The 13827-nt window shown below is 42.6% G+C and overlaps 1 protein-coding gene across 1 annotated transcript in view; it reads left to right on the forward strand.

Moving 5' to 3' along the window:
* Nucleotides 1-13827, forward strand: part of LOC137507124 (very low-density lipoprotein receptor-like) — a 60552-nt gene that overhangs the window by 32515 nt on the left and 14210 nt on the right. The window contains exons 8-10 of the mRNA XM_068233656.1: nucleotides 538-747; nucleotides 5596-5764; nucleotides 8619-8787. Of these exons, the coding sequence (XP_068089757.1) occupies nucleotides 538-747; nucleotides 5596-5764; nucleotides 8619-8787 (548 nt within the window). The remainder of the gene's footprint in view (nucleotides 1-537; nucleotides 748-5595; nucleotides 5765-8618; nucleotides 8788-13827) is intronic.

A 13827-nucleotide genomic window follows, 5' to 3' on the forward strand; every position in this document is an offset into this window, starting at 1 on the left:
AAAACCACTGCCTGGCTGCGCCCTCGCTCCTAACGTCAACAGGTGTATTGTGCAGGCCTGTACGGTCTGCGCCTGCGCAGTACAGTATGCTCCTGGTGATATCAGCGGGAGCGAGGACACCGCCGTGTAGGCGCAGTGGTTTTCAGAAGTGAACTGGAGCACCGGTGAGTGGCTGCACTGGCACATGTCTGCGGGGGGGGGGGGGGGGGCATTAGAAGCCCCGGGTAAGCTAAAATCAAGAGATACAGGGGTACATAGTGACCTGCATCCTATCAAGGAGGCTGTTCACTTATGTCCACAGCAATTGGCAGGTAAAGAGCACCACAGGACACACCGCAGAAGTGGGCACAAATCAGGAGAGGTGCACCACAAGGGGAAGGGATAGCCACAACAGCTGTACTCCCAGGTAGGAATCGTCAATGAGATGCAAAGAATGTGATTTGGAGTTGGGCCAACAAGGAGCTCCAATGGGAAATTAGATGTAAGGCATTTTATTGCTTAACTTTACAATGCAGTCAATGTTGTGTATTCTTTCAGGCCATGCTACACTTATGTTAGTGGCAAAGCAAGGTGAAATTGGACTCGTGGATGTCAGAATGGCGGACTACCAGTCTCTTCTTACAATTGATGACAAGCCCAGTGCTATTGCATATTATTTGGCTAAAGAAGCATACCTTTGGATAACTGAAAGGAAAACTTTACAAGTGTTTTTTATTGGCACAGTAAACACAAATGCTCTTTACCCAGGTAAAACGGTTTATGGATTTCATTTTAAGAAATGTTATACATTATATAGTTTTATATTCATCCTCCACAACGGGGACACAGAAGAGGGGCTCATCCTACCTATAGGGACAAGAAGCACAGACATGTTAAAAAAAAAAAAAAACTCAGCCTTGTACCCTCAGTGCTTTCCTGTCCCTTTTTAAAACAGACCATTTATTTAGCATACAAACAGGCAGATCTACCTCCACCAGAAAATTTCTGAGCACTCTACGAGCAGTTTTTCTTCTGGGCAGTAAGGGCTTCTGCAACGGTTTTTCAGAATTGTAATGCAGCAACATAGTCTTTGTACTCCATTCATCAAATCTTATCGGTTGGATACCTGGTCAAAGCAAGATTTTTTTTTTCTGTGGTGGTCCTTGCCTGTGTAAGGTAATCTGGAAGATATCCAGTATCACCAATGGGGAAAAGACGATGAACGATCATGATGATCTTTCCACAACGGGTGTATAACACAAGCGCACACTCTGTATTGCACCGAGGGTACAAGGCTAGGATGGGTCTTTAAATGTATCTGTGCTTCCAGTAAGAGTAATTGTTAAACATTTGTCTTAATGAATGGCTTACTACCTTAGCCATTGCTGCAGCAAAGAATTTGTATGCTACGCATAAAGGTGTCTTGCTCACCTGCGTGATAATACAGAATTCTGGTGCAGTAGTGACTTTCTGCTCCAATTTTGGGTGGGGGAGGAAACCATTTACGTTTATCGTGGTACAATCAGAACCAGTCACCAGACATATAAGACATAAAAAATGATGGCTGCATACAAATAACCAGATAGAGCTCAAGACAGAATTATCAGTTTGTGTATGCTCCAGTGCACATGTAATCACAGATAAGGTGTTACACATGCAAACTTGCAAAAAAATACTTGAGAAGCCCTTAAATATGATCATGAACGGACACCCTAATCCTGGGAGCCTACTTGGGGCAACTCTCTTTAACCTACAAACCAAAAGGCCAAAGTTGTCGTCTTCACAGTTCTCTTTATTCAAAAATTGTATCAAATACCAACCACCTATCACCCCTTATCCTACCCCTTTAAAATTAACACAGTCGTGTTATGGATGTCAGCTGACCATACATAGACAGGCACACAACCACCAACTGTCTACTACTGAAAACTGTATACACTGCTTTGTCCAGGCTTTTTGTACACACTTGCAGTGTTTTTCACTAGAGGCTATATGTCAACACCACGGCTTGTGTATTATCAGTCCAGTTTCTATAGCCAGCTCTATTTCACCAAGTACAAATCTTAACTTCATCACTGTACTGTATGGGGGTAAACCACATCACGGTAGTAGTCAATCAGTAATGGTGTCACAATTCACATGCCAGTGTAGGATTCCACATCCAGCTCAATAACCACCACAATACGCTGTACCCAGCATATACTTGAGGCGTTATATACTTCCATTCCACGTCATATTGCGATTGCTACGGTTGAGTTTTTTTCTCTTACTCGGGTTGCTAAAGAGCATAATGATAGGTCAACAATGAATAGTTTCCTATTGGAAATGGTTTTGACTTGCAATTGTTTCAGATTTGGGGGATCCTACCACCAGATCAGGACGTCCATGAGGTTCGGCGTGTGCCCCGCCTATGCATGCCTGCACCTCGGACTTTGGGAGTGAAGTGAGGTGTATGCGAATGTGGCGTTTGGGGCGCACGCCACCTGTTGGATTCGTTACATTGACTAAGTCTTCCTGGTCTGGCGGGGAGATAGGAGGGAGTTGGCTGTGTTTCTGGATCACCTCAACATGAATGATCGCAATATATCTTTAACCCATGTGGTTGAGTATGAAATCAGTATTTTTTGGACCTTGTAATTAAAAAAGATCATGGTGTAATTTCTACAAGCACTTTTAGAAAGCCCATGGCAGGCAACATGCTATTGCATGCGTCAAGTTTCCAGTGGAACCCCCATACAGTACAGTGGAGAAGATCTGTACTTGGTGAAATAGAGCTGGCTGTGGAAACTGGACTGATACACAAGCCGTGGTGTTGACATATGGCCTCTAGTGAAAAAGATTGCAAGTGTGTGTAGTGTGTATTAGAGCCAGGACAAAGCAGTGCATACAGTTTGCAGTAGTAGGCATGAGGCACCAGTTGGTGGTTGTGTGCATGTCTATGTATGGTCAGCTGACATCCATAACACGGCCATGTTAATTTTAAGGGGTTATATGTGGTATTTTTACAAGTTTTGAAAAGAGAACTGTGAAGACCACTTTGGCTTTTTTTTTTTTTTTGTAGGTTACATACGTAAACACAGCATGCCATGACTGTAGTGATATTTTATTGTGTATATAAGCATTGTACACGTTATCAGGGTTCAGTGTGACAAATGACTTAATTAAAAAAAAAATGTAGGAGCAAACCTGGACAGAGTTTAGTCCGTTCACGTGAGTATAATTTATAACCATCATTTTCACAGCAATACCTTAGTTTTGTTTGTAAAATTTTGTGAACTGTTACTAAATTTTTTGGGTGTATGTATTTTAGCAGAAAGTCAGAGTATCTATAACTTGATTGTGCTCGAGTCTATAGTTCAACCTCCGTCGCTCCCCTCTTGTGTCAGAGGTTTATAAGTTAAGGGAATGTGAGGCAAGTGGGTGACACCCAGATCGTACACAAGGTTTAAAAACCTTCCCACAGTTTGAGCTTGCTTATGGCAAGTATGTGAGAACCTTTAGATTTACAGATCTCCATTTAAAGAACCCCTGACCCAATGCAAAGCCACCAAAGGTAAGCACAGAGGAATGAGGAATGTTATGTTGGATCCACATACCTCTGTGCATTGTCTATTCTCTTCCTGGTCCCTTGGGAAATGTGGCTTAAGCACTTGAGGACCACAGTGGTAAACACCCCTAAAGACCAGGCTGGTATTTTCACAATTGGCCACTGCAGCTTTAAGGCCACAACACAGCACACAAGTTATTTCCCCCCCTTTTCTCCCCACCAACAGAGCTCTCTGTTGGTGGGGTCTGATCGCCACCCTTGTTTTTTTTTTTTTTTTTTTTTTTTTTTATAAATATTTATATTCATATTTTTTTTTTTTTTTTGCTTTTATTTTTTTTTAAGCAATCCCCTCCCTACCCCCAGCTGGCCAATCACGCGATTGGCTGTCATAGGCTTCTGCCTATGAGACAATCGCTCTGTCCCCCAGGTGGACAGCTGTGTCACACGGCTGTCCCCAGTACAGCGCTGCTGATCGCAGCGCTGTACTGTGTAAATAACTACGTGATCGCCGTCTAACAGTCTCCCAAGCGGTTATAACCGCTCGGAGACTGAAGACTGGGCGGAGCTCTGCCCCGAGAAGGAGATGCGCGCGCTGCATGTGATCTCCTTTAGCAGCCGGCTCCAGGACCTGACACCAACTGGCGTTGGGCAGTCCTGGGGCTGCCGCTGCGGCCACACCCATTGGTGTGGAGCGGTCTTAGAGTAAAAGGAATTGTAGTGAGAGGCATATGGAGGCATATTGATTTCCTTTTAAACAATACCAGTCGCCTGGCAGCCCTGCTGATCTATTTTCCTGCAGTAGTGTGTATTACAGCACAAACAAGCATGCAGCTAATCTTGTCATGTCTGACATTGGCCTCAATTCACTAAGATCATGCTGGAGATAAGGCAAGAGAAAACTTACCTCCACACAGTGAGTTATCTTATCTCTTCATTCTTTAACCTCTTGCCGACCGCTTCATGCCGATGGGCATCCTGGGGCCAGCTAATGCAGGAGATCGCGCGCATCTCCTGCTTGGGGGGGGGGGGGGGGGGGGGGGGCGCGGAGTGCCGCCCCATTTTAGTCTCCGAGAGGCTATTGCTGCTCGGGAGACTGTTAGACGGCACGTTCACAAACTATTTGCATGTAAAGCGCTGCGATCGGCAGCAGCGCTGTACTGGCGACAAGGGAGCGATCAGCTTATAGGCAGAGGCCTATGACAGCCGATAGCCGTAATTGGCTGGCTGTGGGGAGGGAGGGATGGGGTTTAAAGAAACAGCCTGTTTTAAAAAAAAAAATGAAAATATTGATTGAAAAAAAAATAAACATGGCGGGAGCGATCAGACCCCACCAACAGGGAGCTCTGTTGGTGGGGAGAAAAGGGGGGGATCACTTGTGTGCAGTGTTGTGCGGCCCTGCAGCTTGGCCTTAAAGCTGCAGTGGCCAATTTTACTCAAAATGGCCTGGTCACTATGGGGGTTTAGCCCTGCAGTCCTCAAGAGGGTAAAGAGGAACTGCTGTGGAAATAACATGAAAAAAAAGTTGTTCATTTTTACAGTAATTCAAAAAAAGGTTTAGTCAATATTTGGCCGTTGTAAAATCTTTGCTCCCTGAATTACATTCTGACATTAATCGCATGGAAACATTTTTACTGCTGGCAGGTGATGTCTATTGAAGGAGATGCTGCTTTTTTTGGCAGTTGGAAATAGCGGTTTTCCACGGTGTGGTGTCAGCACCCTAGTGCTGAGATCACACTGAGGGGTTTCACCACAACATCAGCCATACAGAGCCCCCTGATCATCCCATGAGAAATCTCTTTTCTCAAACAGAAGTTCAATCCTTGGTTACAGTTTCTCTAAGTCCAATTTCCAGGAAGGTAGAGGCAGGCTTTTGCTATCTTTACAGAGCTCACTGGGAACAAGGAGAGGAACGGCCAATGCACAGGTATTTGATCCAGCATGAACATACTTCTGTGCTTACCTAGGGTAGCTTTGCTTCAGGTTGGATATGCTTAAGTTTCTATTCATGCTAACTAATTTTAGCCTCAAGTTCTTAAATGGCTAAATGTTGTCCAATTTTAATTTGACAGATGTTGGAGATGTTAGCAGCTTGTCGGTGGACTGGTTTACAGGCCAGTTATATTGGGCAAGTTTACAGAGAAAGTCCATATCTGTTGGTTTAATTGATGGCAGGGGCTTCATCAACCTTTTTGAAAAGGACATTGTACCAGATCAGCTTGTGGTGTTTCCTGATAACAGGTAAAATCTACAATCTTGAAATAAATCATAAGTAATCTATATAAAAGATAGTACTGCTGTATAAAGTAAGAGCTCAGTTCTCCTCAGTACACATTTACAATGTGATTTTTCGCATTAAAAATGAAACCAATAAATGTCAATGGAGTATTTTCACTGAATGCAAATAATTTGCATGCGATACAGAAAATATGTGAATTGCAGATTTCTGCACAATGCATCAGTGTCCCATATGATTGTAAGATGCATATGAAAATTTGCATAAAAATTCACAACGCAAATTACAGGAAAAACGTATGCAAAATGTGCTTTCCTAGTGGAAGTAGACCTTAAAGCAGGGGTCAACCTACTTCAGTCTGCTGGGGGGGCTGGAGTATACATAAAATGATGTAGAAAAACATTACATTGTACCTAGATATTGTAGACCGCTCCTATTAACATGTGCAGCTCTAATGTCTCCCATTTAACCAGACCATTTTAACATGTGCAGCTAGTATGCCCCCCAACTCGGCAAGTGCAGTTATGTCACCAACACAACAAGTGCAGATATTGTGACCCTAACACAGCAAATCATATGTGAGCCATAATGTCACCAAATGGCCTGCCAAAGCCTGCAGCACAATACGAAGAGGTCTTTGTGGGCCAGACAAAGAAGCATACCCAGGTGACAACCTGCCATCCAATTGGACAGCAGTGAATGATTGGAAGCCAGTGAATGACTTATTTTTGGCTTCCATGTAAAAGGGTGGTGTCGGCACTGCTATTCTGTGTGGGCTGCCAATTTTTAAAGATGCAGTGGTCCGCATCTATAAGTAATACAATTTGTGTATTCAGCCTCAGGGGGCTGCATTCGGCCTCACCTCTACAAAAAACTTGCGGTAACTTCATTTCAGAAGTCTCCTAAATGCTGCTTACACCCAACGTGTGTCATTCCCCTTTAGTAAGGCAAGGGGAAAAGTAATTGCTTTGCCCGCTGAAGCCATGCTGCTGACAGCCTACAGAATGGTTGAAAAGGCTAGTGGCCAAGTGGGGGGAGATTACTGAGGAAGAAACAGAACGTTTGAATTCAGTCAAACTGTTTTTGAAAAATGGAATTGAAAATGATTAACCCTTTATACGGCAATTCATATAAAACTATGGCTGAATAAGGACTGTAATGTCACTCAAACAAACACTACTGCAAGTGTGGCTTCATGTTATGCATGCTCGTGCTTGAGGAAATGTTTTAATCAGCTTCTGTGCAAAGTGGAGACTATTGCATTCTATAAGGCCTTGTTTACATCGTTTTTTTGTGCACTATTTCTTTCAGCGCCTCCTGGAGCTTACCTGTGCGTGGTATTGTTCTATTCTATTTAGCCTTGATTACCACAAACGCTACAGATTCAAATTGACATGTTTTTCTTCAATGTGGATTAGCATAAATCTAGTGTGCTTGGCTACCTATGGTGCCAAGACAATGAAGGTCCGCTACTATGTTATCACTAGCGATAGGCCAAATATTGGCCCAGGGGGGTTTCATGGTGGCATCTTGGGAGTCTCCTTTAAGAAGGGGACCCCTAGATTCCCACCCTTCTAGGAGAAATGAGTATAGGGGTACAAAGTACCCCTTACCAATTTCCACAAAGGGTTAAAAAAATAAACACGAAGTCCTTTATTTTCTTAAACAGAAATACTTTCCTGTACCTTTTTAAGAAAATGTTCCCACGTCCATTTCCTCTGAAAAGGTCCCATCGCAATATTGTCTTGCATCCTTCATGAAGTTGATTAAAGATCTCCACACGTCCGACGCTGCACCCCGCTAAACTGCTTTGCTATACTAAGTATAGAAGTTGTCTCCCTCCTTGGGTTTCCGCTTTCCTCCCTGCACACTGCACCTATTGCCATCTCCTACATTGGCACCCTGGAGAACCTATCTGGGTGCTCCAGGGTGCCAGTGTAGGTGGGAGCGATTGGTGCAGGGTGCCAGGGAGGAGAGCGGAAAGCCATGGAGGGAGACGGAGGGTGATGCAGCTCTGCTATACTTAGTATATCAGAGCTCAGAGCATCTTTGAATTTGGCTCCAAGGCTCACCATTGGTCAGTTTAGCAGAGCTGTGTGGCTGTGTGGGGTCGGGTGCACGGAGATCTTCCTCAACTTAATGAAGGTCGCGAGAGAGCGGATATTGAACATGTCAGCACAAAATAAACGCAATGTGGGCAAAAGCAGTGCAACAGCAGACCAATAGCAGTGCCAGGCCAATTGAAATAGAGGCTCCCTTAGCTTGCGATTTCAATTGGCCTGGCACTGCTATTGGCCTGAGGAAGCGGGCTCAGACCCGTGAAACGCGTTGCCTGTGCTACCAATAAAATCTTTTGTCCCTACAAAGATTTGTCGTCCTTGAGGTAAGCAACCTCAAACCTTTTCTCGGTTTTAAACTGCTTTTAAACGCTTTTATATACCACCAGGGCGCCTCTTTAAACCATTTAGTGCTTACCTTTTAAGAATTAGACCAAAATTGTATTGCAACATAAAATGTTAACCAGTATTCACCCTCTTGAGCCTTTACTTGCTAGTCACCTTTTTGGCTGCTTTCGCCATAATTTTACTAGATTGAAGTGTAGCAAATCTTAACCGCTTTTCACATTTGGGTCTTGTAACTTTTAGTTTGCATCCTGGAATACTTATTCTTGGCCCATTATTTGCTCCATGTGGAAAAATCAAACTATGGTAAATTCCATATGTACGGTACTAAGGTCTTCACAGACATAAAATAAATATTTTAGCCTTCGCAGAAACTATGTAATCCTACTAGATTCAACAATGTTTGCTATGGACCGTTAACTCCACTTGAATCTAATTGCTTTTAATTCTTTTTCAGATGCATGTACTGGATAAACTATGAAAAAAAGGGTATTACTACTATAGAGTCTGCTGGTATGGATGGATCTGATAGACATGTCATTGTATTTTTACCAATGGAGGAGCCAATAGGTCTCACTCTTGATCGGATTACATGGCGTCTCTACTGGATCAGCAAATACAAAGAGGTATTAAGGTCTTTAATATGTATCAAATGTTCTTGGTGACCCTGTGCTGAAAAAAAAAAAACGTGAGCAACCATATCTATCCTCCTACTCCTAAAAACTTTTAGAATCCCACTGTTTTTTGTTGTTTTTTTTTTTTTGTTTAGAAGCTGAAGTAGGATTTGCTGCAGCTGACAGTATGAGTCCTTCACAGTTAATGTTTTACAGGAAGGATTTGCACCATTTAAAAGGTTAAACCTTTTTTCATTCTCAAATTTTCTGTACATTGACCTGGAATAGTATACCAAGTTTGCTTTTTAAAAGGGTACTTAAGCCTGAAGTTCGACTTACCTGGGACTTGCAGCCCTGTGCAGTGATCCTGTGCCCATGCCATTCTTCCACAACCCTCCAGTCAGCAGCAGTAATCCTCTCAAAGCTGGCCAGTCGTAGCCAGTCTCAGGCTACAGTGCATGCATGACACCAAGCCGCGCGCATGCTGATCGCTCTCCTATTGCCGGGAATGTTTTGCAGATGCGCTCTAGCAATTCTCCCATACTGCGCATGTGCAGAACGCTGCTGTGCATGGGGGTGCAATGAGGGGCATGGCCAGCTTTTAGGGGGTCACTGCTGCTGACTAGAGGATTGCAGAACAGTGTGGGCACGAGATGACTGCAAGGGGCTGCAAGAAGCACCAGGTGTTTTTTTTCAGGCTTAAGATTTCCTTTAATATCCTGTGGATGTCAATGTACAGAAATTGTAAAGATGAAATAAAGATTAACCCATTAGATGGTGTGCATCCTTACTGTGACATTCCCTGTAACTCCTAGGGTGGACTGAGCACATAAACATTCCTATTGGAGCTGACCAGATTGCACAGAATGAGTCTTTAACTCCGACGCAGTTCTAAGCCAAAATCTATACTATTTATATTTATGTATTCTTTACACTCTGAAGCTGTTCTCTGCCAGGAAAGGGTTTAGCCCTCCATCAGTGAGGGGTATGCTATAGTCTGACTAGGTCTTAACTGGAAAGAAACTTAAATTTGCACACCTGAAAATTTGTCACACTTGTACAAAAAAAAAAAGAAACCGCCTAGTTACGGTATTTGTATGCTTTGCACTGTACATACATCTTTTATTTCATGTCTTGTGTCAACTCAGGATTTCTGATATGAACATTGATACATTTTACAATGGAAAAGGGTGCTGAGAACATGCATCCTGCCAGAGTAGAGGTGTTCAATGAGTTGTGATTTACAATATATGCAAATGTTATGTTAATTTATGCAGGAAGGAATAGGTCCCAAATGTAGTAGCTCACTTATTTTATTGGGATAATTTCAAGAAACATAAATTTACATAAGTAACAAGATTGGCATCTAAAAATGATTAGCAACCCATTAACCATCTATACAAGAGTGCCATTTCAGGTTGAGACCCGTTTGGGTGTAGCTTTATCTGTGATGGCTAAAGGGGAGTGGTATGTCCTCTGCTTAGGTGATGCTGAGCCATATATACTGTTCACCTTGGTCTGAGATCTGCATACAGCTGTCATTTTCTCTGATACTCTGTGCATTTTCATCATACTTATTGTTGCCTTTTTAGAGAGGCTAGTAATCCTAGGGTAAATCCAGAAAGCCTACAGACACCCCTAAACCCAAATCTGGATGCTTCCCATTTTGTAGTTTGTCATGTTTTCTGGTACTTTTTCAAGTTCAGATCATTAATGCTAGGTACACACGATGAGATTGTTCTGGCAGATTTCCAGCATGTCTGATTTCCGATCTGATTTCCATTCACTTCTCTAGAAAATCGATCAGGAAATCAGATCAGACTTGTTGGAAATAATTGATCTGGCAGGAAATCTGCCTGAAAATATTGTGTACTAGGCATAAGATGCTATTAGAATTTCCCTGAGTGCTTGTTCACACTACAAGAGCTTTTCTAAGAGCTTTGTAATTTTAAAAGCTCTTTCTAATTTAATCCTGTGATCACACTTGAGCCATGTGATTTTGTAAAAATCCCCCATAGCATTGCATTAGCAAGAGCTTTTCAAAATCACTAGCGCTTAAAAAGCTCTAGTGTGATCAAGTCCTAAGAGAAGGTGGATTGCTTCCCTAAAGCCCAATCTACACGATACAATTCTTTGTACGATTCGATTACCAATTTGATTAAATCCGATATGTCCGATCGGGATTTGATTTGATTCAGGTCGATTTGCAATTGCAAAACAATGGCAAATCGAATTGACTCGAATAAAATCCCGATCGGACATGTTGTATTAATCGAATCATAAATAGAATCGTAATCGAACCGTACAAAGAATCTTATCGTGTAGATTGGGCTTTGCATTAAGATTTTCCTTTGCTGAGCAAGATTATAAGTAAATAAATGGCCTTCCCGTGATACAGATGTCTAAACATGAAGTTGCACTGAGGGAGATGAGTGACTTCATGAATGCATTTGAGAATAAAATATAAATTACCACTTCTCATCAAATGATTCACCATTAACCCTCAGACTTCCAAGATGTCTTATTGTCTGCATAGCCACAACGGTTATCAAGAGCCACTAGCTGTCTAGTGGTTTTAGACCCCTACCCACAGACTAGGCATTTGTTTCTGACTATAGCTTAACGCTACAGTGAATCCTCAATGCTTCTAGTGAATCCAACAGAATTAATGTTAAGGGCACAATTATTTTAATATTGGCAATAAGAGCGCTGAGGCTTGAAATGTGGCATGGAAGTATAGCCTATAAAAAGGAATTTGATTCTCTTTTCAAAATGATTCTTGTTTGATAAAAACTGAAGTTAGGGCCATGGGCGGCGTTACACGGAAGCATGCTGGGGCACTTTTATTTTTCTTTTATATTAGCCAATAAACTAGAGCTTAGTCTCCAGCAATGCTTAGCTACTAACATAAGGCAATACATATTGTTTCTCTCCCTCCTGCCTCTTCCCCATCCCCTTGCTTGCAGTCAGACATGTGACACAGGCTGGGGGCTGGAATGATTTTTCTGTGAGCTTTCCACACAAACTTGCTAGCAAATAAAGATTAACCACTTCAGGATGAGAGCAATTTTCACATATCAGCGCTGCTCCTATTCATTAGTCACATCTAAATTATCTTTTTTTTTTCAGGACAAATTGGACTGTGTAAAAATTAATTACCTTATTTTCTATGCATTTTAAAGGGAAACTAAGGTAGAAAATAGAAGAAACACACTTTCTCCATTTACATCCAAACAGCTTTACAATAAACAGTACTAAGTATAAGTTAAACCTACAAATGTTGTTTGCTCATCCATCCTGGTTATTACAACATTTAGATTCTGTTCCTAGTAGAATGTATGGTGACAATATTGTATTTTTTTGCTTTCTCATTGTACACTTACTCTCCGCCTCCATCCAAGTTTCACTCATTCTCCCTCTCCTCACCCCAGCTTCACTCACTCTTCTGCTTCATCTTTTACCACCACAGTTTACTTTTTAAGTAATTTTTCTCCATACAATAGTCATCATGTTGGACAATGCAGTACAGTGTACATCCTGCAACATGTATGCATGACTTGATCAGCAGATTGAGGGTTTACTGTTGCCCTGGGTGTGTGAGTGTTGCTCAATTAAAGGCTGAAGTCAGAGGGCTAAATGAGCGTCTCGCAACACTGAGACGCATAGACAACATGAAGAGCTTGGATCGCACGGTCCAGACACTGAACGGAACCGGTGAAGATGAAGTGGGTGGAGTGTAGCCGGAGCAAGAAGCAGAGGTAGCAGCTAGTTGGGTCACAGTTAGAAGGGGTAGGTGAAAAAGTGGTAGGGAGGCTAGTCCCGATTTGTCCCTTCCTAATAAGTATGCTTGTTTGCGTAATATTGGGGATGATGACTCTGGAGTAGCAACGCTGCAGCAGGATGTGTCCCTTAACAACCAAGGGGCAGACCACTGCAATGAGAAAGGGAATAGGAGTGCAGCTAAGGCTAGACAAATACTGGTGGTAGGGGATTCAGTTATTAGGCACACAGGGTAATCTGTCAAACAAATCGTAAATGCCGTAGTCTGTCTCACAGGTGCTCGGGTTCGGCATGTAACAGAACGAATTGACAGATCATTGGGTGGGGCTGGGGAAGACTCAGCTGTCGTGGTACACATTGGCACCAATGACAGTTAGTGGGAGATGGAAGGTCCTCAAAAATGATTTTCAGATACTTTGAGATAAACTTAAAGCAAGGACCTCCAAGGTGGTGTTTTCTGAAATGCTGCCAGTGCCAAGTGCTATGTCTCAGAGGGAGCATATGGAGTTAAATAAGTGGCTAAGAAATTGGTGTAGGAAGGAGGGGTTTGGGCTCCTGGAGAGCTGGGCAGACTTAGTAGTCTGCTACAGGTTCTACAGCAGGGATGAGCTGCACTTTAATCGGGAGGGTGCAGCTGCATTGGGGGGGGGGGGGGGGAAGATGTCTAAACAGTTGGAGATTTTAAACTAGGATATGGGGGGAGGCGGGAGGGTAAAGTCTCAATATGTGGACAAGATAAGTCAGACAGTGGGAGCCTAACATTATGGGGGTGGAGAGAGGGGTGGGGACAGTGTAGATTAAGGAGGTTGGTAAAACTTCAAGTAGCCCATTTCATGCAACCAAAATTGGAAAATATGGTGGTAAAAATATAAAGTGCATGGTAACCAATGCTAGGAGCCTTGCAAATAAAATGTACGAACTAGAGTTCATTCTGATTGACAAAGGCTATCACATTGTGGGAATAACAGACATGGCTGGATGAAAGCCATGACTGGATAGCGAATTTAGAAGGGATACAATGTGTTTAGGAAGGATAGAACAGGGAAAAGTGGAGTTTTTCTCTAAACTCTTTTACAGCTGTCCTGAACGATGAGCTGGATGAAGATTGCGAAGATGTGGAGTCCGTTTAGGTAAATATTCATGGTGGAAATAAAGGTTACCAATTGCTTATTGGGGTATGCTACAGGCCACCACATATTCATGAAGCTGCAGAACTGCAATTACTACAGCAGATTGAAAATGCTGCAATAAAAATGTCATAGTTATTGGTGA

This window comes from Hyperolius riggenbachi, chromosome 1, assembly GCF_040937935.1.
Source record: "Hyperolius riggenbachi isolate aHypRig1 chromosome 1, aHypRig1.pri, whole genome shotgun sequence".
NCBI classification, from domain to species: Eukaryota; Metazoa; Chordata; class Amphibia; order Anura; family Hyperoliidae; genus Hyperolius; species Hyperolius riggenbachi.